The sequence below is a fragment of the Rhinolophus sinicus genome, chromosome 15 (genome assembly GCF_057876585.1).
Source record: "Rhinolophus sinicus isolate RSI-liver-muscle chromosome 15, RSI-T2T, whole genome shotgun sequence".
NCBI classification, from domain to species: Eukaryota; Metazoa; Chordata; class Mammalia; order Chiroptera; family Rhinolophidae; genus Rhinolophus; species Rhinolophus sinicus.
This window is the reverse complement of record NC_142515.1, coordinates 13,649,596-13,676,627: the sequence shown is the minus strand read 5'-3', so window position 1 is coordinate 13,676,627 and position 27,032 is coordinate 13,649,596. Positions and strand designations below refer to the sequence as shown.

The 27,032-nt window shown below is 36.9% G+C and overlaps 1 protein-coding gene across 1 annotated transcript in view; it reads left to right on the top strand.

Moving 5' to 3' along the window:
• The window catches only part of TDRD1 (tudor domain containing 1), a 37,247-nt gene that overhangs the window by 797 nt on the left and 9,418 nt on the right, over positions 1-27,032 (top strand). The window contains exons 2-18 of the mRNA XM_074339015.2: positions 3,687-3,745; positions 9,366-9,510; positions 10,983-11,088; positions 11,778-11,841; positions 12,791-12,895; positions 13,124-13,306; positions 13,829-13,972; positions 14,495-14,666; positions 15,745-15,831; positions 17,614-17,772; positions 17,880-17,987; positions 18,859-19,029; positions 20,405-20,650; positions 21,061-21,189; positions 23,854-23,964; positions 24,693-24,863; positions 26,331-26,606. Of these exons, the coding sequence (XP_074195116.2) occupies positions 3,687-3,745; positions 9,366-9,510; positions 10,983-11,088; positions 11,778-11,841; positions 12,791-12,895; positions 13,124-13,306; positions 13,829-13,972; positions 14,495-14,666; positions 15,745-15,831; positions 17,614-17,772; positions 17,880-17,987; positions 18,859-19,029; positions 20,405-20,650; positions 21,061-21,189; positions 23,854-23,964; positions 24,693-24,863; positions 26,331-26,606 (2,436 nt within the window). The remainder of the gene's footprint in view (positions 1-3,686; positions 3,746-9,365; positions 9,511-10,982; positions 11,089-11,777; positions 11,842-12,790; positions 12,896-13,123; positions 13,307-13,828; positions 13,973-14,494; positions 14,667-15,744; positions 15,832-17,613; positions 17,773-17,879; positions 17,988-18,858; positions 19,030-20,404; positions 20,651-21,060; positions 21,190-23,853; positions 23,965-24,692; positions 24,864-26,330; positions 26,607-27,032) is intronic.

The following is a 27,032-nucleotide window of genomic DNA, read 5'->3' as shown; positions in this document are numbered from 1 at the left end:
TCCTTGAACCTGTCTGAGATGTGATATTATGATGATGTAGTTCTCAGAGTGTGGCCCTTGGGCCTTTGGGGGTCCTGAAAAGATCAGAACTATTTCTCTAGTGATGTTAAAACATTATCTGCCTTTTTAGCTGTGCTGACTTTATACTGATGGTGCAAAAGCAAAGGTGGATAAACTGCTGGCGCTTTATTAGCTCAGCTGTAGGCAGGGGCACCAATCTGGGCTGGTTAAACCAACAAGGCCAGAAATGCCAGCTTTACTTACGAATGTCCTGACGAAGCAGAAGATTAATAATCTTGACCCTTGTGTACAGATGTTTTTAGTATTTTGTGTAATAAGGTGGGAATTGCCCCTAATTCCTGCTGCATACTGAAGTATGAAAAGCACTCTGCAATTGTTTGAGTTGTGAGCTGAATGAAAACCTCCTTTTTTTTCTGAACATCATTTTCACTTGAAAGGAATGACAAACTATGGTCATTTAGACTTAGATATATGGCAGTCATTTTCTCAAAAAGGAACAGTGAGCCTGTCACTTTAAGGAAAACAGTTGGGCGGTAATTGTTTCTAAAGATAAAATCCAAGCTTTCAAGCAAAAATGAGAATTTCAGGAAACTTCAATCTATCACTCTGAGTTTGACAGCCTCTCAATACAAGACTTTTTTGGTGAGATGCATGGTGATCTTAACACCTTTTTTTGATATTTGATAATGAAATGTGTCAACATTTGAAAGATTGGCATAACTCAGAGTTGCTTAGTCTTTTCCAAAAGACCGATGTATGGTGTTCCATAGTCAAACATGGATAAAAAACAAAAGTGCAAGCTACCTCAATGGATTCTAATGTAAGTGTGAAAAATCTATAGACACGGTTTTAGATTTCACATTGCAACTAACCCTTAAACTAACCCTTGAGTTTCAGTGTGATATTAAAGGAAAAGATCCACAGTTAGCTGAGACCACCATTAAATACTTACTCTTTTTGCAACCACATATCTGCATGAGGCCAGATTTTCTTTAGGTAATGTCAAGCAAAGTAACGTACCACAACAAATTTTTTTTAAATAATTTTTTTATTTTTCAATTATAGTAGACACACAATATTATAATAGTTTCAGGTGTACAACAGTGATTAGACATTTATATAACTTATGAAGTGATTGCCCCAATAAATCTAGTACCCATCTGACACCATGCATAGTTATTACAATATTGTTGATTATGTTCCTTATGCTGTACTTTACATTCCCATAACTACCAATTTGTACTTCTTAATCCCTTCTTCTTTCTCACTCATCCCCAACCCTCATTCCATCCGGCAGCCGTCAAAATGTACTCTATTAGTTTGTTTCTGTTTTGTTTGTTTATCTTGTTCTTTAGATCCCACAGTAAAATCATACAGCATCTGTCTTTCTCTGTCTTAGTCCACTCAGCATAGTACCCTAGAGGGTCCATCCATGTTGTTGCAGATGGAAAGGTTTCATTCTTTTTTATGGTTAATAGTCCATAGTATAAATGTACCACCTCTTCTTTAGCAATTCATCCATTGATGTACACCCAGGTTGTCTCCATATCTTGGCCATTGTAAATAATGATGGATGCACATGTCCCTTCGAAGTAGTGTTTTGGGTTTCTTTTAATACTGGTTTGGTGGTGATGAACTCCTTTAGCTTTTTCTTGTCTGGGAAGCTTTTTATCTGTCCTTTGATTGTAAATGATAGCCTTACTGGGTAGAGTAATCTTAGTTGTTGATCCTTTCTTTTTATTACTTTGAATATTTCGTGCCAATCCCTTCTGGCCTGTCAAGTTTCTGTTGAGAAATCAGCTCATAGCAACCACGTAGGTCACTCATTGCCTTTCTCTTGCTGCTTTTAAGATTCTCTCTTTGTCTTTAAGCTTTGGCATTTTAATTACGATGTGGCTTGGTGTGGGCCTCTTTAGGTTCATCTTGTTTGGGATTCTCTGCACTTCCTAGGCTTGTATATCTATTTCCTTTACCTGGTTAGGGAGTTTTCCATCATTATTTCTTCAAATAGGTTTTCAATTCCTTGCTCTCACTCGTCTCCTTCTGGTACCCCTATAATGCGAATGTTGGTATGCTTGATGTTGTTCTTGAGGCCTCTTAAACTATCCTCACTTTTTTAGATTCTTTTTCTTTTTGCTGTTTTGATTGGGTGTTTTCTGCTACCTTATCTTCTAAATCGCTGATTCAATCTTCTGCTTCATCTAATCTGTTGTTTCCCTGTAATGTATTCTTAAATGCCATTATTGTGTTCTTCATTTCTCACTGGTTCTTTTTTTATGTTTTCTATGTCCACTTTATGTTTCCTATGTCTTTGTTGAAGTTCTCCCTGAGTTCATTGAGCTTCTTTAGAACCAGTGTTTTGAACTCTGTATCTGGTAGATTGCTTGTCTCCATTTTGTTCTTTTTCTGGAGCTTTGTTCTGTTTTCTTTTTATTTGGGACATGTTTCTTTGTTTCCCCATTTTGGCTGCCTCTCTGTGTTTGTTTCCACGTATTAGAAAGGGGTACTATGTCTCCCTGTCTTAATAGAGTGGCCTTATGTAGTAGGTGTCCTGTGGGGCCTAGTGGGACAGTCTCCTGAGTCACCTGAGCCAGGTGCTCCAAGGGTGTCCCTTGTGTGGGTTGTGTGTGTCCTCCTGTTGTAGTTGAGCCTTGGTTTCTATTTGCATGTCAGTGGGAGGGAATGATCCTCCAGCTAGTTGGTTGTGAAGACTGGCTGTGACTAGAATGGAGGAGCTGTACCGCAGGGGCTCACCCTACGGAGCAGGATTCTCGTTAGCAGAGCTCTTAGTGCCTGCCCAGTTTGCCCTTTGGATGTGTCATCTTCACCCCACTGGTTCTGAAGCCAGTCACAGGGTGTACTGGTCCAAGGATCTCCTGGGAGGAGCCCTGCCAGAGGCCAAGTTCAGCTGCAGCCTGTGCCCTGCTCAGGGCCACCTGGAATGAACTACAGAGCAGTCTGCAGATGACTGCCACCCATGCTGGGCTTCAAAAGGTGCCTGGGAGAGGCTACACTGTGAATTGAGGTTGGCTGTCTCTAGTACTTGGCTTGGGGCTGCTTAGCAAGAGGTATGGGGCACTCCCAGGCCAGATGCTGCTCATATCACAACAGACTGACTGCAAAAGCAGATACGCAAATGCACCTGTCATTGGTTATGCCAGAGATGTATAAAAAGGTATAAACATCTCACAATTTTATTTTTTGCTTTGGAAAATAGTCTTTTTTTTTTTTTTTTCAAAAACTTATGTCAACCTGTGATTAACTTACTATTTTTAAATTAAATATGTTCGAATTTTTAGATGATGTTTCTAATACTTAGTTTTCATTTCTAGTAATAGTAAATATTGACAAACGTGAGCCATATAAGTAAAAGCTCTTTGAGGTCTTTAGTTATTTCTAACCTTGTAAACAAGTCCTGAGTCTGAGAATCGCTCCCTTAGTGAATAGAGAAAAGTTCACTGTGAGAGTGGTTAATAGTCAAGGAAATTTCAGATAAATTCTTAATTTTCCTCTGGGAAAAGTAGGCTGTTGCTTATTTATAGTGTACCTTTATGACTGTTTTGGTATAGCTTTATTATTTGAACATTACCTTATTATGGTATTTTATATTTTCTGGAATAAAGTAATATTTGGCTTTTATTATGCTTTATGTTTTTTCTCCCCAGGAAACTTAGTGTCACCATTAAGTGTTGGAAATAATTCACCATCCAAAGAAGTAAGTAGTGTAAGGTACGGGTTGTTTGTTTGTTTTCTGTTTGGTGTTTTTATGTGGGTAAAAGATTCTAAACCTATTTTTGTATTTCATTAATAAAGACTTGTTCAATAATGCATGTATTTAAAGTCAAACTTCTTTAACCTAGTACCTTAAAAAAAAAAAGTCAACTTTTTTCTTTTTAGGATGATTGTAGATTGACACACAGTTCTAAGAAATAATGGAGATCCTGTGTAGCCTATACCCAGGTTCTCCTTGTGGTAGCACGCTGCAGAACTCTAGTTTAATATCAAAGGATATTGCTACTGACACTCACGATACAGGACATTTCCATTGCAACACGAATCCCTTGTGTGCCTTTTTATGGCCATATCCATTCCCTCCTGCCCCGCCCCTCCCTTAACTTCTGACAGCCATGAATTAATCCATATTTCCAAAATAGTGTCATTTCTAGGATGTTATATAAGTGGAATCACTTTGGGATTGGATTTTTTCTTTCAGCTTAGTTCTCTGGGTGTTCTTCTAGATTGTGGTACATATCAATAGTTCAACTCTTTTTATTGCTGAGTAGTATTCCATGGCTTGTTTAGCCATTTATCTATTGAAGTATATCTGGATTGTTTCTAGTTTGGGGATATTACAACTAAAACTGCTATAAACATTCGTTTGCAGGGTTTTATGTGAACATACGTTTTGTTTGGTTTTGGTTTTTGCTCTAGGATAAATGTCCAGTAGTGCAGTTTCTGGGTTATATAGTAGTTCCACATCTAGTTTTTTAAGAAGCTTCCAAAGTGTTTTCCAGAGTGGCTATACTATTACACACGCCCCTTGAGAATGTACTCATATGAGTGATCCAGTTTCTCTGCATCCAGCATCCTCACCAGCATTTGCTGGTAATAGTAATTTTCATTTTCCCCATTCTCCTAGGTGTGTGGTGATAGCTCATTGCAGTTTTGTGTTTCCCCAATGGCTAATGATAAACATCCTTTCATGTGCTTATTTGCCATCTGTGTATCCTTTTTGGTGAAATGTTTCTTCATGTCTTTTGTCCATTTTCTAATTTGGATTATTTGTTCTACTGCTGAGTTTTGAAAGTTCTTTATATAGTCCAGAGTCTAGTCCTTTGTCAAATATGTGATTTGCAAATATTTTCTCTCCATCAATAGCTTGTTTTTTCATTCTCTTAACGGTGTTTAGCAGAGCAAAAGGTTTTTAATTTTAATGAAGTCCTGATTAAGTCTCCCTTTAATGGATTGTGCTTTTGGTGTCAAATGTAAGAGCTCTGCTACTTCAGATTCAGAAAATTCTGAGTTTTTTCCCCTAAAGCTTCTCCAGTTTTCCATTTAAGTTTATGGTCCATTTTGAGTTTATAAGACTTGGGTTGAGGTTGATGTTTTTTTCGTGTTTTTTTTTTGGCCTAAGGATGTCCAATTGCTCCAACAACATTTGTTGAAAATAGTATCTTTCCTCCACTGAATTACTTTTGTCAAAAATTATTTGGGCATATTTGTGTGGGTTTATTCTGAATTCTCTATTCTTTTCTATTGAGTATGGGTCTATCCCTCCACCAGTACCACAAAGTACTGGAGCTGTGGAAGGGGTCTTGAAGTTGGGTAGAGTGATTTCTTCACTTTTTTTTTTCTTTTTCAAAACTGTTTTACCTAGTCTAGTTTCTTTGCTTTCTGAAAAATATTTTAGTATAATCTTGTCTATGTCTACAAAACATATTGCTGGGATTCTGGTAGGAATTACATTAAATATATATATCAGTTTGATTATCGACATCTTTGCAATCCATGAACACAATTTGTCTCTCCATTTGTTTAGGTCTTTGACTTCTTTCACTTTGTCGTTTTCAGCTTATAAGTCCTGTGACTGCTCTGTTAGGTTTACACCTGAGTGGTTTTTTAAAAATTTTTTTAGTCATTGGAAATGCTGTCATATTTTTTATTTTTATGTGTCCTCGTGTTCATCGCTAATATATATATGGTTGATTTTGCGTGTTCATCTGGTATCCTGTGATCTTACTGAAGTCACTTGTTAGTTCTAGGAATTTTTTTGTAGATTCCTTGGGATATTTTACGTAGACAATGATATCATCAGCAAATAGGGACAGTTTTATTTATTTCCAATATACATACTTTTTATTTTCTTGTTTCACCTTATGGCACTGGCTAGAACTTCTAGCACTATGTTGAATAAGAGTGGTGAGAGTAGACATTTTGCTTTGTTTCCAGACTTAGGGGGAAAACATCAAGTCTTTTGCTGTCAAGTATAATGTTAGCTGTAGGGTTTTTGTAGATGATCTTTATCAAGTTGATGAATTTTTCTCCATTCCTACTTTTCTGATAGTTTTTATAATGAATAGATACTGAATGTTTAAAATTCTTTTTATTCATCCATTAATATTTTTTCCTTTAGCATGTTGACTTGGTGGATTACATTAATTTTTTGAAAAATATTTAACCAGCTTTGCATCCTCTAGACTAAACCTCGCTTGGTCATGGTATATATTTATTTTGATATGTTGTTCAATTACATGTTATATTGTGATAGGGATTTCTACATCTTTTTTCATGAGATCTTGGTCTATAGTTTTCTCTTTTTTGCTGTCTTTCTATGGTTTGGATAGGAAGGTAGTATTAGCTTCCTAGAAGAGAGATTGTATGGAATAGGCGTTAATGCTTCTTTAAATATTTGGTAATATTCTCCATTGAAAAATCTCTAAGCCTGGAGGTTTCCATTTTAGGAGTTTTAAAATTATTTACATTATTTATGTTTAACATTTATTATAGGGCTATTCAAGTTATCTGTTTCATATTATGGCAATTTATGATTTTTGAGGAATTGGTCCATTTTGTCTATGTTGTAATATCTCTCTATGTAGAGTTACTCAACATAACCCATTATTATAATTTCTATGTTTTCAGGGGCTTTAGTAATATATGCCTTGTTTCATTCCTGTTATTGGTAATTTCTATCTTCTCTGTTTTCTTCATTGGCAGTCTTGCTAGAGGTATGTCAATTTTATTGACCTTTTCAAAGAACTAGGTCTTTGTTTCATTGATTTTTCTCCCAAGTTTTTGTTTTTAATTTTATTGATTTCTTTTTATTGTTTCCTTTCTTCTTGTTTTGGGCATGTTTTGTTCTTATATTTTAGGTTCTTGAAGAGGGAATGTACATTACTGATTTGACGCTTTTCTAATGTGTGAATATAGTGCTATAAATTTCCCTGTTGGCAATGCTTTAACTGTGTCCCACAAATTTTGATATATTATCTTTTCATTTTTTTTTGAATCTGTGTATTTTTTATTTTCCTTGAGAGTTTCTCTTTGACTCGTGAATTTTTAGAAGTGTATTGTTTAGTTTACAAATGTTTGGAGTTTTAAACTTTACAATAGTTGCACTAGATATTAATTTATATGTACAAAACTTATCACAGTCTACTGGTGTCGTTATTTTACCAGTTTGGGTAAAGTCTAAACACCTTACTTCCCTTTACATCCATTTAGTCTCCCCCATTTATGTCTTAAATATTTTCTCTGCATAAATTTAGCACCATTTCAGATAATGTTGTGATTTTTGCTTGAACTGTAAAACGTAATTTAGAAAACTCAAAAGAAAAAGGTCTGTTGTACTTACCTATATTTTTGTTTGTTTTTCCTCCCCTTTTGTTCCAACATTCCTTTCTTTATCATTTCCTTTGTGTTTAGAGAACTTCCTTTAACCGTTCTTTGAGGGTAGGTCTGCTGGTGACAAATTGTCTTAGTTTTATTATATTTGGGAATGTCTTGATTTCATTTTTGAAAGATTTTTTTTCCTGAATAAGTTTCTTAATTAACAGTTCTTTTCTTTCAGCACTTGAAAAATGTTGTGCCATTTCCTTCTGCCCTCCATGGCATTTGATGAGAAGTCTATTCTCTTTTGAATGTTTTTCCCCTCTTGGTAAGCTGTCCTTTCCCTCTTTCTGCTTTTAAGCTTTTTTCATTGTTTTTAGCTTCAAGAAATTTAACTAAGGTGTGTCTCTGTGTGGATTTCTTTGAGTTTATTCTCTTTGAGGTTTGCTTAGCTTCTTGAATTTTTTACATTTATATCTTTTGCCAAATTTTGGAAGTTAGGGCCATTATGTATTTGAATACTTCTTTAGTCCTGCCTTCTTTTTCCTCTCCTTCTGGGAAAGAAGACATGAATGTTAGATCTTCTGTTTTGGTCGCATAGGTCCCTGAGGCTCTTCTCATTTATTTTTTACCCCCACTCTGTTTTCTCTCTGTTGTTTAGGCAATTTCTATCGTTCGATCTTCAAGTTCACTGATTGTTTCCTCTTCTCCTCCATTCTGTTATTGAGCCCACCCCTTGTGTCTTAAATTTTTGTGATTGTACTTTTAAGTTCTGAAAGATTCATTTTGTTCTTTTCTGAGACTCTCTTCATTTGTTTCAAGCATATTCATTTAAAATCTTTGTCAAATAAACTTAACATGTCTGTTGTCTTGATGTTGACATCTTTTGATTTTTTTTCATTCAATTGTGATTTTCCTGGTTTTTAGTATGGCAGGTAATTTTTTATTGAAACCGGGACATTTTGAATATTCCATTATGAACCTGTGTATCTTATTTAAATTTTCTGTTTTATTCAGCTTCCTCTGACACTGTTCCATCAGGGGAAGGGGGGTGCTGCCAGGTAGGAGGAGATGTCCAGGTCCTCCACTCAGCCTCTGAAGACACCCAAGGGGGTGCTCTTCCTTGCTGCTGGGTGGAGGTCGGAGTTCCAGCTTCCCAGTAGGCCTCATCTGATAACCTCTCTGGGAGTGTTGAGTGCCTTATTACTGCTCCCATGTACTCTACTGACACGGATGGGGTGAGGTAGGGAAAGAGTGGGCAGACCAGAGGGAGGATTGGAGGTGAGAGGATTTGGAAACACTCATTACGTTTGAATGGTGGTGAAAAAGTCCTGACTGTCTACTGGGTCTCCTCTTACACCACCCCAGTTGTGCAATATCTTTCTAATGTTGCTCCTCTTTACTGCCAGGTGGAAGTCCAGGCTCCCCACATGGTCTCTTGCAGGGATGGAGTGCTGGCTTCCTATTCTGTTGGCCTTCTTTGATACCACCCTGGTGGGAGGGTGGGGTACCTCATTGTAGCCTGGTGAAGTGGAAGTCTAGGCTCCCACTCTACTTTTGCTGGTGGGAGTGGGGCCACTGTTTTTTCGGTGATGTTTGTCTAGAGTAGAGAAGTTATTGATCAAAGTTTTCTGTCTTGCTGGTCTGCCTCTTCCCTGGTCTTTTGGCGAGAGAGAGCAGGCTTTTTGTTGGGGATTTTATTGTCTGCGCCTTTTGGCGTTTCTGGGTTTCTGGCTTTTCCAGTACCCTGCCTGGGATATGTGCGGCAAAAAGAGAACTCACATAACTAATCGTCATGTCCTTTTGTGGGTCCCAAGGTTCCTAGCCTGTCTGCTCCCTCTTTCAGAGTTGGTTTATGTTTGTTTTACAGATAAGACCAGGGTTTTTAGTACTTACTGAAAAGGATAAGGGAAAGTCCATCTACTGTATCCTCCCAGAAGAGGAAATCCCAAACCTAGTATTTCTTAAAAACATTATTACCAAGTGTTAATACTGCTATTCTCTTTTCTTAATAGAAGCCTATAAATAATATGTCTCCTGCAAAATCAAAAAAAATACACAAGTTGGTTGAGAATTCCTTGTCCATAAGTAATCCAGCGCTCTTCAACTCCTTAGGACCGCCTCTTCGGTCGTCTACTTGCCATTGCTGTGGCCTGTGTGGTAAGCATGTTGCTCTCAGACGTCTGTTAGATTGCTCCTCTACACATTTGAAAAAACATGTTTATTAGGGAAAACTTAAAAAATAGTAAATATAAGCAATGGTATATATACACCATATACCCATCTCTCAGCTTCAATAGCTGTCAGCATACTACCATTTGTTCATCCATACCTTCTCACTTACTGCTTCTTTACTTGATTGTTATAGTTTTTTTTCCAGATAAAACTTCCATGCATTAAAATGCACAAACTCACACCCCTTTCAAGATGTAGAATATTTCCCATCTTCTCAGAAAGTTCCCTCACGTCCCTTCCCAGTCACCATACCCCCTAGAGGTGACCACCGCTGTTTTTTCACCATAAATTAATTCTGCCAGGTACAAAATTTCATATAAATGGAATCATACAGTGTGGACTCTTTTGTATAAAGTTTTTTTCATTTTGAGTAATATTTTTGAGATTCATCTGTACTGTAGCATGTACATTAATAACAGGGTTTTTTTTGTTGCTGAGTAGTATTCTGTCATATGATTATACCACAGTTTGTTTATCTGCTCTTTTGTTGAACATTTTGCTGTGCCCAGCTTTGGACTATTATGAATAGATGTCTCTCTATATTTTTGCAACAAGTCTTTTGAGTGGACATATGTTTTCATTTCTCTTGGGTGTATACCTAGGGCTAGAATTGCTGAGTCAAAAAGGGGAGGTGTATGTTTAACTTTATAAAAAATAGCCAACCATTTTCGAAAGTAGTTGTCTCATTTTGCTTTCTGATTGGTAGTGAATTCTGGTTGTTCCACATCTTTGTCAACATTATGGGTTTTCAGTCTTTAATTTTAGCCCTTCTCGTGGGTGTCTGGTCTCTCACTGTGGTTTTAATTTGCATTTTCCTCATAATCAGCGACCTTGAGCAGTTTTTCATGTGCTCACTGACTATTTGGATAGTTAGCACCTTTGTTTTTTTCCCCCATTTCTTTTAGAGTAGAGGCATTTGAGGCCAGCCTGGTTTTGTTGTTTCTTTATTTGTTTGTTTCTTTTTAGACAATTTGTTTCTGCCTGGATACTCATAGGATTTTAAAAAATATTTTATTTCGAAAACTTCCTTGGTTTTTCTAGGTGTGATTCTCTTCCTTGGTTCTGTTTTGCATTTAGTGGCCCAGGTACACCATGTCAGTCAGCTTGCACAAATCTGTATTCACTGTCACAGGTTTTTTGTTTCCTTTGGTTGTTCCTTTTAGAACATGTTTTGGGCTCTACTTTAGGAAAGTAAGTTGTGTTTCCAATCTGTCCTCCCGCTCATTTTCATCTTCTCCTTCCGCTTTCTCTGCATTTTGAGAGAGCTGTGAAAGTGTAATCTTAACAGCATAATCCTCTTTACATAATCTTGATGTGATTAATAGAATGGTTTGATGTATCTGGTCTTTGAAAATATTTGAAATCAAACCATGGTGATGTTATGGGCTGTCATCTAGGGTCGCTACGGTGCTCACAGTGCAAGCAGACGTGTTATTGCTCCGCCGCCTGCCAGAGAAGAGACTGGTCAGCACACAGCAACGTGTGCAAACCTGTGCAGCAAAAGTAAGTGTGAGTTTTTCATTCGTTGGAGAATATTTAAACGTTTTTTTTTTCCTGATGGTGTAAGGATCGAATCAGGTAAGCAGGCCATAACTATGTGGAAGTTAATTTTTTACTTATGTGTTGAGGTAGAACAAAGTGTACACATCTGAAGTGAATAGTTCTGCCAACTTAGTTTTCATGAATGTAATTTTATTGGATAGTACATGTTAAGAGTTTGAACCTTAAGTGAGTTTGTTTCTTATAGTGATTACAGCGTTAGAAGGCCTTACTTTTACTTTTAAGCATGTATACCTTACTGATTTTTAATAAGGTAGCACTCTCACAGTGCTTCTTGAATTGTGATTCTGGAATACATAACTCTTACTTGCATGGTATTTGCTAGTTTACAAAACAGTTTCACATATATAACCTCGTTTGATCCTCAGAACTCTGTTCAGGTGATGTAGGGATTATCTTCATTTTACAGATCAGAAGACTGAGGCTTGGAGACTGTGGCTGTCTCCCTGTGCACAGGGCGAACCATTGCATAGGCAGCATTGAATTGTTTAATTTGTTATTACAGTGATTCTGTCTGGAAGAAGCTGTTTTGCTCATTCTGGGTTTTGTTGATTGAGAATTTAACATAATTGTGGCCCCTACTCTTCCTTGGCTCTGTACTATAAATATTATAATCAATTGCTTTATTTCAGTTTCCACAAATTTAAAGATAATAAATCACCTTTTGAAACAAAGAACATGGAAGTGAAAAACGAGGTATGACTTCTTTCTACACTTCACCTGTGTTTAATAAAGAACAAAAGTTTCCTGCTAAATAAACCTGTGCACCTTAGTGATTAACTGGGGAACTAGTCTGTTGGGGGTCACTGAGAGTTGTTTATGCCCCGCCTTTGTCAGGAAAGGACTCGTGATGCTTGTGTGTCAATGTAAAATCGCTTCGATCACGGAGAGAGTCCTTTCTTTGTAGTCGCTGCGTGCACGTGTCCTCTAGCTTGTGTACTGGCTTCTGATGGGGTCCAGTTAGCTAAGCGAAGGAGCTTGTCTGTTAATACCTGTCTTATGTTTAGATAACTATATGTGCTAAACCATTGGTAATCTGAAAAATATCCGTTATGTCCAACTCCTTTATAGATAATTTTTAGACTTCTCTGGCTAGTACTTAACAAAAAAATGGTCTTAGTAGGGTTTCTGGGACTTCGTGCTGTGCAGGGTCGGGGGTAGTCAGCATTGTTCCCAGACAGGACAGCTGTTTCTCCTGTCTTTAGGGACGAGTCCCAAGGTTAGGGGCCAGAAAGGCAGTCTCCTCCCAAGGGCTGCTGTGCTGAAGTGTTACTAAACCGTGAATTCTTAGACGCTGTCAAAAAATATTCACGTGTAGTGTGACTTCCTCAAATAGTTATTCCTCCAAATATGTTACCAAGTGTAAACTTAAAAGACTACCCCCCTCCATACACACAATTTTAAAAACATAAAGTCAGTACTGTCTTCACCATCATGACATGATTCTTGGGTGATCCCAGAGCTGTGTACACTGCCTATGGACAGTGGGGTTTAGGGACTCTTGAAAGTGAATACTATTTCTCTTCTCTGTTGTTCAAGCCTAAGAGTTAGGCTGTTTTGGCCTTGATTCCAGCAAATAATGGCCACAGCATCACTGAAACATTTGCTTGTATGTAAGTCACTTACGTGTTTTTTTCCAAACCAGAATGACTATCCACTTGGAGTTACTGAAGAAATAGCCATTTGTGCTGATAAAATAATGTTTTCTGATTTGAGAAGTCTCCAACTCAGGGAAACCATGGAAATAAAGGTATTTGTTGTTTAATCTCCATAGACAGAGATCCATAGAACTATGGATTTTAATTTCCTTGTTTGCTATTTTGAGTTCATAAGATAGCTACAAAATATATTCTCATGAAATTGATAAAGATTGCAAAAACTGTTTACAATACTTGTTGTATCTTAGTTATAAAGCTTTAAGAAATTCACATTTGCTTGTGTTCCCAGTGAATTAGTACATCTTTTCTATCCTTGAAAGGTTACAGTTACTGAATTCAAACACCCAAGTGACTTTTACGTGCAGTTATATTCTTCAGAAGTTTTAGAATATCTGAACCAACTCACTGCAGACTTAAAGGAAACATATGCAAACGTGGTGCTTGAGGAACATTATATTCCTGTTAAGGGGGAAGTCTGTGTTGCCAAGTACACTGTTGACCAGGTAACCTCTATGGAAATGAATTATTGAATAGGATGTTTTAATTTACTTTGGTCATTATCAACTCGACACCAGAGCTTTAATTTAATGATGCATTAGATGGGTTAAAAGCGAGACTGTGGCCGCACTCCTGTTTCTCTTTCTGGGTCAGTATTCCAGGCTCTATTCGCTTGCTTCTCCCTGCATGAGCCCTCTCCAACTCTGCTGATGGGCTCCTCAACTGCTTGCTTCCAGGCCCATTTCTAGTCTTAAGCTTGTGTTTACATAGGTAGCTGAGACATTAGTTTCAGAGTCTACTTGGCTAGAATAGCTTGGCAATAGTTGTGCATATTAAAGTGGCCTAATTAGACAACTTTAGGAATTTCTTTGCAAGATTCTTAGAAAATTATGTTAACTTATTGAGTGCCTTGTAATAGAACAGGAGCCTTTTCTTTGCATGTTCAGTAGATTGGTTGCGAGTTTTTAAAACCTGAGGTTGTGAAATGCTATTTTGAAGCAGAGTACCATTTCTTTTTTCATTTTCAGACCTGGAACAGAGTAATAGTACAGGATGTTGATATGCTGCAGAAGAAGGCACAAGTCTTATATATTGATTATGGAAATGAAGAAATAATTCCAGTAAACAGACTTCACCAACTAAAGAGAAACATTGACTTGTTTCCTCCTTGTGTGGGTCTCTTTAACTTTCTAAATTCCTAATAGTGTCTCAAAGGAGCTGGTTTTAGTGTTTTGCTGGGCACACTAGTTGCTTGTTCTGTTCTGCCATGGTTATTATTAAAAAGTACATGTTGGTGTATCTTTTTCTATGTAGATAAACAGTCATTGGCTTTCTTGGCTAAGTACTGCTTCAGGTTGAGATACTGTACACATTTTTAGGGACCTCTTATTAATCTCTTCAAAAACAACCGTTTCTGTATTTATTACCTTATTTGGAAGTAACCTGAATTTACGTGTAGTGAGGGATAATTATTATGCTTTCATCAGCTTCTCAAGTCCCAAAAGTCAAAGCATTGTGGATAAAGTACCCAGAGAGAAAAATAATTATATAAAATTGTTTATCTGGTTATACTTGAAGATTTTTGATAAATGTTCTGCATGAAACACATCATCTTTTAAAAATCGTCACATAATTAGAAAAACTCATTTTCAAATACTGATTTTTCAAAAAATAATTTGTGCAAAATCTTTCAGGCCATAAAGTGCTCTGTGGCCGGTGTTGTCCCAGTGGAAGGGAATTGGAGCAATGATTGTATCAAAACTATTAAATCACTGTTAATGGAGCAGTACTGCTTTATAAAGATTGTCGACATCTTGAAAGAGGAAGAGGTTACCTTTGCCGTGGATGTTATGCTGCCAAGTTCAGGTGAGATCCAAATCTTTCTTTTTAAATGAAGTGCTTAATAAGTTATTTAGTCTCCACCTGTTACTCAGAGAAGAAGTAGAAACATGAAGTACGGCCAAGTAAGCTCTGCTCTGGGGTCATTTAGACTGTGACTGGAAACGTGGCCCTGCTCTTGGAATTGGCAGTTTGTCAAGGACATGGCCCCCATTTGTAGAATTGGGTGGATTAAAAGGCTAGATCTAGGTTTAGGATGGGGACAACTATATTATTCTTTTCATGTAGCCATAGTAATATCCACTCCTGATTTCTACTCCTTTATTGAGAAATTCAGGAGTTTCTCTAGGAATTCATTCATCCTTAATCATAACTCTTTCTTTGAACAACATTCACATATCTGTGATTTGTTAGTATTGAGACCATGAGTACTTAAGTAGTATTCAAGTTCTAGAAATGGAAACACTTAGAAATCCTGTTCTTTTATACCTGTTTGTAAAGTGACTTCTTACAGTCTGCTAATAATTGCCTCTCAGTTTCCAAGGTTTACTCTTCTATTTTTAGAGTCCCCGTGTCGCTGTGTCTGTCAACGATTTGGTAGAAAATGCAGTTAATCCTGTTGCAAAATTAAGTATAAAATCTGTATTTGTTTCATTGCTATTATGTTTCATGTTATGACTTCAGCTTTGGGATTATTTCAGAGGACTTGAAGTTCACATCAGTGCCGGCTAACCCTTGTTTCAGCCACACTTTATGTCTGAGAAAAAGAAGTCTTGAGTCTTGAATTCATTTTTCCTCATAAACGGTGGTCTTTCTAAGCATGCCAGTGAGGTGGTACTAAATCTTTCATGTTAATCAAAATTTTGAAGTGAAATCTTTTCATTACATTTTCTTTCAAGTGATGGTGGGAATTTTGCCTCAATTTTTAAAGCTGAGCATTACTAAACCATATTTTGCACATAGAAACTGAACTGTAAGAAATATGCCAGTGGATTAATAGCTGTAATCTCTAAATCATGTGAGTATGACTCATTTGTTTTGTATTTATGCTTTTAAAACTTATTATAATATCTCAGTGTAGATCTATTTTCTTAATCACTTTTAGGAAAACTCTTAGACCATGTGCTTGTAGAAATGGGATATGGCTTGATACCTAAGGGACAAGGTTCTAAGAAGCCAAGTGCAGACCACTGTGAGTATACAGCTTAATATTGAGCAGTACAGTGACTCCAGTTACTGAAGAGTATCTTCTGAACCAAATGAAAAAAGTGCAACTGTCACACTCAGATGAATGGAAATGCTAATAACCATTCTCTCAGCTTTACAGAAGGAAGATGATGTTTTTCCGTTTAGTAATTTATTTTTTCTAATCTCAGTCTCCCCTGTCTTTTTCTTCCCTGTCTTCCAGATTAATACTTGACATGATAATTATCAGAGATTACGAAGTACTAAATATCATGACACTTTGTGTGGAGGGATTTTAAGCTAACATTTCCTTAGTTTAATTTGTTTTTCTTCCTTGTTTGGGTATCCCAGCAATAATAAAAAGGGCTGTAACATTCTGTTCTAGTAGGATGGTGTTTCTTAAATTTTTACTTTTTACTTAATTGGTGTATACTTTTCATTTAGTCTAACGGGAACCAAGAAGTTTTGCTATCAGCATTTTATTTTCTCATTGCCTAGTCTTATGTCTTGTTTCTTATAAGTCAGCTTTCTCCTTTACTTTCTCTTTCACCAGTTACAACCATGTGCCCCACTTAACAATGGGATTACGTTCTGAGAAATGTGTTGTTAGGTGATTTTGTCACTGCAAACATCATAGAGTGCACTTACACACACCTAGGTAGTCTAGCCTGCTAGTGTAATTGGATGTGCTATGCGGGCAACTCAGTATCACTGCAAACACGTGAATAATGCTGGGCGGCATCACTAAGCGATAGGAATTTCTCAGCTTCATTGTAATCTTAAGGGACCACCGTCGTATGTGGGATCTGTCGTTGACTGAAGGGTCATTTTGTGTGCGTCACTGTCCTGTAGATGGAGACATACATCATTGTCTCTGCTCATCTATCCAGAGGTGATTGCCAGATTAATGATGCCATGATTGAGTGCATCTTGTCACATAAGTAAACTTGATTCGTCCTTAAATCTCCCTTCTCCTTCACCAACCATCTCTTGCTCTAATTGGTTGCCAAGTCTTTATTGATTAGTCTTCCCAAATATCCTTTGTATACGTGTTTTTTGTCTTCCTTTCCCTAATACCATTTTTTTTTAGTTCAAGAATCTTTGTCCTTCATAGATAATTGCAACAACCTTTTGATTTTATCTTTTTGTCTCTTGTCTATATTCTTACGCTACTGTCCATATGATATCCCTAGAATACAAATCATGGTGTGACAGCATGCTGAAAAGCTTTCAGTAGTTTTTGCCATCTAGAGGAGAAAAACCAAACTCTTCCTGGTCTAAACACAACTGGAAGTGTTGGTGGTATCTTAGGGAGATTGTGGAGTGAGGAAAAATAGTGAGGGGCCCACAACATCCATGAGAAGCTGTGATGGGAGAGGTGGGAAGAGAATGGGGAAGATGTTGCCAGAGCAACAGAAGGGTAAATGCCTCTAGGAGGGAGCCATCAGTAACAGCAGATGCTGCACAGGTGTCCAGTGGAAGGAACAGAAACCCACTGAGCAATACCTACCTCACCAGGCTCTGGGAGGTTGAAGGGCAGACACAGAAAAGAGATTATGTAACGGCGTGATGGAGGAAGTGCAGGGTGTATGGGCAACTAACCCGGGCTGGGAGGGAAGCCTTTTCAACATGGCACCACACTGAGCAGGAAATCATCAAGTTGCTGGGGGGGCGGGAGGGCTGGGGAGAACATCATGTGTTAAGGCCTAGAGGCATGAAAGAGCATGGTTAGGACTGAAAAATAGGATTAATGAAATCAAAATGACTTCTTTTTCTGTTTTCTGATAAGGTGATTCTGAAGATGTTGGAAAAATGACAGTTGAAATTGTAGACAGAAGTGACTTAATTCCAAAAGTGTTAACTTTGAACGTAGGTGATGAGTTTTGTGGTGTTGTTTCCCACATTCAGACTCCGGAAGACTTCTTTTGTCAAAAACTACAAAATGGATGTAAGTAAATTTTCTCGATTTGTGCTTTTAAGAGACTCAGCATGCAAAAATGAAGATACTGTGTAGATTTATATTTCTTTTGTTTAAAGTGTGGTATGTGTCTACAGGTAAGCTTGCTGAACTTCAGGCATCCCTTAGCAAGTACTGTGGTCACCTGTCTCCACGCTCGGATTTTTATCCAACCATTGGTGACATCTGCTGTGCTCAGTTCTCAGGTAAGGAAAGAGTATTGTTGAATTTTTTACTTTTATAATTAAGTAAAAACATAAAACAGAACCTTCAGTTTACACTGAGTGGCTGCATTTGAAACTTGAGTATTGAAGTGCACCAATTATGTTTTTAAATATGTCCAGTTAAACTGTGTTGAAGTGTGTAAGGGAGGGGGGCCTGTGAGTGCAGGGGGTTGGTATAGGAGGTTTTTATTGTTTTACCAGTCCTGTAGTTTTTGCAGATAATTCTGTTCACATCAGAATGCAAATGTGGAACCTCCCAGGTTCATGTCTTCACCAGTTTTCTTTGGAATAGCAAGAGGGCCTGGATGCACAGAGCTGTCACGGCACAGCCTCGGTAGCTGCACAGGTCTGGCCTTGGTTAACTGGGCTCTGATACTCTGCAGCAGGGAGGGCCAGTGGCCTCACAGAAGGGGAGGTACCCATAGGCCTCCAGTAAAACGATTGCTTGGTTTGTGGAGTCTGGTGGACTCAGACCGCCAGGTATTGTAAAATCAGCCCTGCTTGATGCCTTAGCCAGGGGTCCCCATATTGAACACGATCTTGTGGACTCGCTTGACCAGGACGTGTGCTTTATCCTAATGAGCTAACTGTCTACTGGAGAGAAAAGGCATGGAAATAAAGAATGACAGCAGATGGCATGCGTAGTCTAGTAAGGTAAAAATAAAGGTGACGTTTTAGGAGTTGAAAGCTTCTGTAAAGCAAAAGCAGCAAAACCGAATGAGCATTCGTTGATCAATAAAGCCTGATACTCAAGTAGAATGTGCAAATGACCGTTTCTAAAGTTGGGAGGAAAAGCTCTTGTTTATATTTACATTGAAAGCTCACTTGAGACGGGGTCTCTTCCTTTTTGCAGAGGATGGTCAGTGGTACCGTGCCTCTGTTTTGGCTTATGCTTCTGAAGAGTCTGTGCTCGTCGGATATGTAGATTATGGAAACTTTGAAATCCTTAGTTTGAAAAGACTGTGTCCCATAACTCCAAAGTTGTTGGAACTGCCAATGCAGGCAATAAAATGTGTGCTGACAGGTACGAAATTTTTATGGTCCCCACATTCTTAAAATGCTAAAATCTAAAGTAGAAGTATTAGAATTGAAATTAAACAACTGATAAGATAAAGGACTATGTTTAGACATAACTTACTTTAGTGCAAAAATAATCCTTGATAGAACATTTAGGAAATACTATCTGTAATAAATCAAAATGTAATGTACCTGTGGTTATGAAATTGAGTGTCCTTTTTTGCCTTCTATGGAGCCTGCATTATTGAGAAATATCATAGAAGCCTATTAACTACATGAAGTAGTGGAAAAGTTGCTTGTAAAAGCAATAAGAACATTATGATCATGTGCTTAGAAGTTGCTATGTATGTAGTTTGTCCCACTAGCAGCCAGGACTCCTTTCCTTATCAATAAATTGGCTTCTACACCCTTCATTTAAATGTACTATAATTTAATATCCAAATGATAAGAAGGGTATTTCCAAGTCTTTGCTATTAGCAATGTTCTTTTATCTACATTTGCCACCTATCCAAGATCATTTACTTAGGATAGTGGCAACATGTAGTTTTATTGCAAAATACGTCCTTAGGTAGAATAGAGGTGTCAGTGAGTATGCTTGTTTTCATGTTTGTGCTACGTACTGTGATTGTTCTCCAGAAAGGGCTGAACTAGTTTACACAGGAAATGTAGGAGGTAGTCAGCTCCTTGATACATGGGTACACCAAGTAGATATTTCTATATTATTTCATGGTGGCCAATTTTGATAAGCTAAAAATGAAATCGTCTTAATTTACTTCATTACCAGTGAGGCCAACTGTTCTTTTTTACGTTAGTTGGCCCTTAACAAACTGAGCATAATCTTGGGGGTTTTGATTTGTAAGTACCCTTTCAGTAAGTGCTACAAATGTTTCATATATTAATGTAAGGTACCAGTATTTTTTCCTGGATTGCTTTATACTTGTGATTTCTTTATTGAGGTATTATTTACATACCACAAAATTCAGTGTCTTAGGTATACAATTCAGTAAATGTACCAAGTTATACAACCATCACCATAATCCAGTTTTAAAACATTTCCATCAGCCCAATGAGATCTCTTATGTTCATTAATAGTTAATCCTTGCTCCCCAGGCAACCAGTAAGCTACTTTCTGTATTTATGGATTTGCTTTTCTGGATATTTCATATCAGTGGAATTACATAGAAGCATAGCTTTTTCCAGGCTCTTTCTTTGTAATTTTGTCTCTTTTTCATGTTTAGAAAATCTTTCTGCACAGGTGGAACCTTTCGGTTCTAATATTTGTCACAGATTACTTAAGTTTAACGTTGTGGAAATTAGGAGCTGAATTGCTAAATGTTTGCCGTAAGAAATATTTTAATATTCTTTTAAACGTTCTTTGTTAGGAGTAAGGCCATCATTAGGAAATTGGACCCCAGAAGCTATTTATCTGATGAAAAAAAATGTACAGAACAAAATGATCACAGTGAAAGTGGTTGACAAGTTGGAAAACAGTTCCCTGGTGGAGCTTATAGATGAATCCGTGACACCTAACATCAGTGTTACTCAAGTACTCCTCGATTCAGGCCTTGCTGCCAGGGAAGAGGGGGTCCTTGTGACAGATAGACCCAGTGATGCACAGGAAGCCAGTGGTAAGTAAAATGTCAACCAGGCGATGTCCATGCTGGACTTCAGATGGTTTTGTGAATGTGTCGGTTCCTATGCTTTCAAACAGAATTGATGTTGATTACCTGTTGTTGTTGTGTTTTGTTTTTTTTTTTAGATCAAGCATTCGTCTAAATACATTTAAGAGTGTGTTTGAGAAGTGTAAATTTGTTGAAAGTTTTGTGGGTCACTGGCAGTTGAAACTCAGTCAGAAATGTGAATTTGAAATTCAGTGAGGGTAGTAATAGTTAATTGTAATACTGATAAACTTTCCTGTAAAGTCACTAAGAAAATCATTGAAAATTCAGTTCTTCTTCCAAAGAAATTTCCTCAGCAACCCCACCTCCCACTCCCACTCTGGCCCTTTGTTTTGCAAAATATCCATTTATTTTCACAGTTCCCTTGGGTGCAGGCGCAAAATTGGTGTGGAAGTGGGTTGCACTTGCTGTTGACCAAACAGTAGATGTTGTGGTCTGTATGGTATATAGTCCTGGAGAATTTTACTGTCACGTGCTCAAAGAGGACGGTAAGTTGACTCTTCCATGTATATTTCTTTTTACAGATACGTTAGTATAGCTAATAACTCAAGATAAGTTTACTGAGTGGTAAAAGTACCCGCTTTCCGAGAAAGGCCTAGTGGATATTTGTACTTCCAAGAAAGATTTGGTTATTAGTTGTCATTTACTACATTTTAAGTCCTTATTTCTATTTCCAACAATCTCCTTGTATTTAAACCAGTTTAGATTTCACAGAATGTCTCCTAGATTTATTTTTGAAACTTAAATTGTTGATGTCATTAAAGTATAACATACATACAAATACGTACACAAATAAGAGTGCAACATAACAAATTGCCACAAAGTCAAAACACTTGTATAACCAACATCGAGACCAAGAAATAAAACATTCCCAGTAACCCAGAAGTTTCCTTCCTGTCTCTTCCTATCACTATCCCTTTTCTCTTTCAAAAGTAAATACTATCTTGCCTTCTAACAGCGTAGATTAGTCTTTTTCTGGTTTTGGACTTCGTATGAATGGAATTGTACAATATGTACTCTGCTGTGCCTTGGTGCTTTTTTCCACTTGATTTGTGAGACTGGGCCATCATTTTCACATGTAACTGTAGCTTGTTTTCTTGTTGCTGAATGGTGTTCTATTGTGTGAATGCACTGTGATTTTACTGTTCCTTTCTACTGCTGTGCGTGTGGGTTGTTTCTAGTTTTGAGCTCTAAAATGATGGTGGTACGAACCCTGTCAAACAAATTTAGTTCACATGTGGAGGATGCCTTTCTGTGGAATACACATACCTAGGAATGAAATTACTGGCCATTTCTTAAAGGGTATGTATATTTTCAGCTTTGATCAATGAATGCCAGTTTCCAAAGTGACTATGACAGTTGTCAATTTAAGTGTTCTAGTAGTTGCTCCACATCCTCCAAGCACTGTATTTTTTTTTTTTTTTTTTCATTTGAGCCGCTCTGGTAAGCATCATCAGTTTAACTTTTTGAATCTTGGTTTTTCTTTCTGTCAAACGAGGATGTCAAACTAGATAACTAAGCCCCTGTCTGGCTCCCAATTTGTGAGATTTGTTATCCGTTCAGAATCATCTGGTACGTAGGCCACCATTTTATATAGGAGAAAATTCAAAAATTTTAAAGTCTTTATTTTCATAGGTGATTGTTCAAATATATGGTACAGAATTCAAAAGTTACAAGAGTATGTAGTGGAAAGTAAGTTTTCCATTCCCTCTTCTCAATTTTCTAAATATCTTTTCAGAAGTACATACTCTATACATCTGCTTGTACAAAGGTACATATTCCTTTTTATGTATACATAAATGGTAAAATACTGTAAATGTTTCAGTCAGCTTTTTTCCTCCCACTTTATCTTGGGTATCGGTTCACATAGTGTTTTCTCTGTTCTTTTTTGTAATACACCTTCTATTTTGGAATAATTTTAGATTTACAGAAAAGTTGCAAAAATGGTACAGAGAGTTCCTGTCTACCTCTCACCCCCTCTTCCTCTGTAGTTAACATCTTGCACAATTGTGGTACATTTGTTACAACTAAGAGATCAACATTGGTACATGAACTAAACTCCAGACTTTATTTGGATTTCATTAAATGTCTTTTTCCATTAAAACTAACCTTTTTCTATTCCAGGGTTCAATCCAGATTACACATTGCTGTTTAGTCTCCATTCTTTTTCATGGAGTCTCCATTCTTTTACATGGTATTTCACTGTGTGGATTTATCCTAATTTAATTATCCTCGCTATGGATGGCTAAAGGATTAGTGTTTCCAAGCTTTTATTACTGAAACAGTGCTTGTATTCTGTGACTTTCTGAGAGTATATCCATGGGACAGATTCCTAAAATTGTAATTATTAAGTCAAGGATGTATGCTTGTGCTTTTGAGAGGTAGTGCCCTTCAAGAGGTTGGATACTTCCCACCAACAGTGTATGAGAGAGCCTTTTCCCACACCATTTCCAATAGGTGTGTCCTTAAATTTTATTTTGACTCGTCTGAAAGGTGATCATTCTAACTCTTAATTTCTATTTCTGTGAATGGGACTTTGCCACATATTTAAAAGATCCCTTTGTTTGGCTTTAAAGGGCTCCGTGGTCTGTCTATTCAAGCCCATCTCTGGTGTTTGCCTTCCCACTTCTCTGTTTGGCCAAACTGCTCCCACCGATTGTTTCTTTTGGCTGCTAATTGTGTAATTCTGGACTTTACCTCCTGCCGTCTCTTCCTTCAGATTTCTCTATGAAACGTTTAGCAGACCGAGCTCACCTGTCTGAATTTCCTTAGCAGACATGATCTGCGCCATCTATTTAGTAATCACTATGTGTGTATTCCTTGAGGACAGCTTGTATGTAACTTTCTTTTCTGTACTGACTTGTACAGTTTCCTTGTCCAGATGCAAAGCTCATGCTCTAGTGTATTGACAGCAACATCATAGTCATGTCACTGTTCCCAGTAAATCATTGGTATGGGGTCTAGTGAAGGTCACTAATCATGACTTATTAGCCCAATTTTTAATAAGGAGAAGGAAAAAGCATTTGGTGTACTACATAGTTGTTTAGGGATGTGCCAGAGATTTTATGATGAAAGTGTTCTTCAATTTGAAAGAAAAATCTGTATTCTGCATGACTTTTAAAATAAGTGCTGCGTTTGTATTGTATTTTCAGCTGTAAAGAAACTCAATGATTTGAACAGGTCGCTAGCAGAATATTGTCAGCGGAAGTTGTCTGAAGATTTTAAGGCAGAAATAGGGCAACCTTGTTGTGCTTTTTTTGCAGGTAAGTTGCATTTGGTGCAATCTTGACTATGTTTTTTGACATTCATCCCTTATTAATGTGTTTTTCTTGCTGATGTTTAAGCAAGTATTTTTCACAATTGAGATTAAATGAATGCTTAAGATCGTTTTTTTCTTCTCTCTTTGTAACAAGGAAGCTCCAAATGATACTTTGGTATCTAAACTTTATTCAGTGCTTTTCTTCCCAGAGTTTCTGGTAATATTAAAATAAGTTAGTTAATGGAAGACCAGCTCAATGAAGATTTGTTGTTGCTTCTGGTCACCCTGTACATGTTTATTTTGAAAATAAATTTGATGAAACAACATTAATTTTATTGCAAGATGTTGTCTAGTATTTATTTTTTGTATTATTTTACCAAGTGTCAAGTAAAACAATCTGTCAGTACTGGTGAGAGCATTATAAGTCTTCCAGATTGACAAGCATGTTTAATGAAGTTCATTGTCTTACTTTCACATTATGCTTATTTAAGGATAGATGAGGAATGAAATCTTTCTATCTGATGTAAAAGTGTGCTGCTGTAAAAATTACGGAGATATTCTAAAAATTGATTTTGAGTATACTAGGGATTTCTGAGTGAAAAACTAAAGGCATCATTTGGGGAAGAGAGCAAATTTATTAGCTGCTAGACAAATGATGTTTTTTTCAAGATAAAATTTCCAGTGTTAGTAGAAGGGAAATAGTCCATGTTATAAACTTTGTGTTAAATCTAGGTGATGGCAGTTGGTATCGTGCCTTAGTCCATGAAGTTGTACCAAATGGAAACGTTAAAGTACATTTTGTGGATTATGGAAACATGGAAGAAGTTACTACAGATGAACTCCAAATGATCCCATCAAAATTTTTAAATCTTCCTTTTCAAGGGGTGCAATGTTGGTTAGCAGGTATGGTACAGAGTAAGAAAATTTCTCAGCTGTCTTCTGATACTTAGGGTACATAAACTTCTAAGTACTAATATCTAAAATGTTAATATTTTGTGTAAAGTAGAAGATCTTGCTTTATAATGTAAAATTTAGGAACGTATTTTTAAAGATACTGGCCAGAATACCCTGTTGAGGTCAAAGTAGGGAAGTAGCAGCTTTTCCATACTTAGGATGGGAGTGGAAACCAATGCCTTCTCTTGAAGGAATTTTGCAGGATTCCTTAAGAGCCTCAAGCATTCCTACCTTTTGTCATAGCAATTTTACTCCTGATAATTTATCCCAAAAATATAATCCTGGAATTTCACAAAGTTTACCTACAAGGAAACTCATTACACTGCTGTAAATAATAGCAAATCAACCTAAATAATCAATAGTAGAGGAGTGATTAAATGATGCTCCATATAATGGATAATGGTAGTATCTATTTCATAGGGTTGCTTTGCGGATTAAATGAGTGTTTAGAACAGGGCCTGGCACTCACCAAGTTCTATTTAACTGCTTACTGCTGTTACACAGCCATTAAAAGGATGTTAAATATATGCTATTGATAAGAAAAGTCGCTCATGATTTAAGTGAAGAAAACAAGTTATAAAAGAGATGCTGCATAGCGTGGTGATTGAAAGGACAGACTGGAAGCAACTCTGCTACTTACTAGTTGTGAGACCTTAGGCAAATTATCTTAACACTCTGCTTCCATTTCCTCATCTGTAAAATAATAGTGCTTTCCTCAAAGAGTCATTAAGAATAAAGGAGATAAAAATATAAAAAAAATATATATATATATAAAAAGCACTTAACAGAACCTGACATTATACCCGTAGTTGTTTTTATAAAAATTTATAAAAGTAATGTGAGTATATATGTGCATGTATTATATGCACATAACGATTGTGGAAGGTTGGATACAAAAATAATAGAGACCATGTCTGGGTGCATAAATGCTTTTCAGTTTTTCTTTTACTTATCTGTTTTCTTTCTACTTATTTTGCACTAGTGTGTTTTCAGATTATTGTTTTTTAATTACCATGTTTTATGTCAGTGCTTCTTAAAATGAATGTTTAGAACAGGGTCTGGCACTCAGAAAGTTCTATTTGGCCTCCAAACCAGCAGCAGCAACATGAGAACTTGTTACAAATGCAGATTCTCATTCCCTACCTAAGGCCTACCACAAATTGGAAGTTCTCAGGTGGGGCCCCAAAATCTGTTTTAATGAGCCCTCTAGATAATTCAGATGCACAGTCAAGTTTGAGAATCACTGTTGAAGCAAAAAAGCAGCTTGGGCACAGAATTCCTTTTTTTTTTTTTTTTTAATTAGTTTCAGGTATGCAAAACAATGTACTAGACATTTACACCCCTCACAAAGTGATAACCCCCTTTCCCAATCTACTACTCCTCTGAATTCCTTTTAATACTGTTCTTGTTTGCCAGATATACAGCCTAGAAACAAACACTGGACTAAAGAAGCCACAGCAAGGTTTCAGATGTGCGTTACAGGAATAGAACTCCGAGCCCGAGTGGTTGAAATCACTGAAAAGGGAGTGGGAATTGAACTCACCGATCTTTCCACCTCTTATCCCAGAATAATTAGTGATGTTCTGATTGATGAACATCTGGTTGTAAAAGCTAGTTCACCATGGAAAGACTTAGCCAAAAACAGACCTGACAATAAACAGGATCTTCAAGTTGACACCCCAGAATGCCAAGGTAACATTTTTAAGCCATTTATTTGTTGCTTAAATTTATGTTGTCCTTCGCTTTTACAGGCGATGAAAATTTTTTCTATCCCGAATGACAGTTTTCCTATAGAAATATGCTTTGTGGAAATAGGTTAATACTAGACTATTAAACTTAATTTAATATTAACTTGTTGAAACATGGTTTATTAAACACTACTCATTTTTAATGTAGTTAGTTATCATACAGCTAGGTGTTTCTTAATGTTTAAATAAATTTTAAGAATTATATTAAATATACTACAGAAGTGGAAATACACTAGAGGAATGCAATAGTTGAAGGATTCCCACTATAGATTGGACTTTTTTTTGTAATCCCACAAAATCCCTCAAATTAAATAGATTGTTTCGTGAAAAGATGGGTTTTCATTTTGGGAATTTGGGAATGCTGATAATC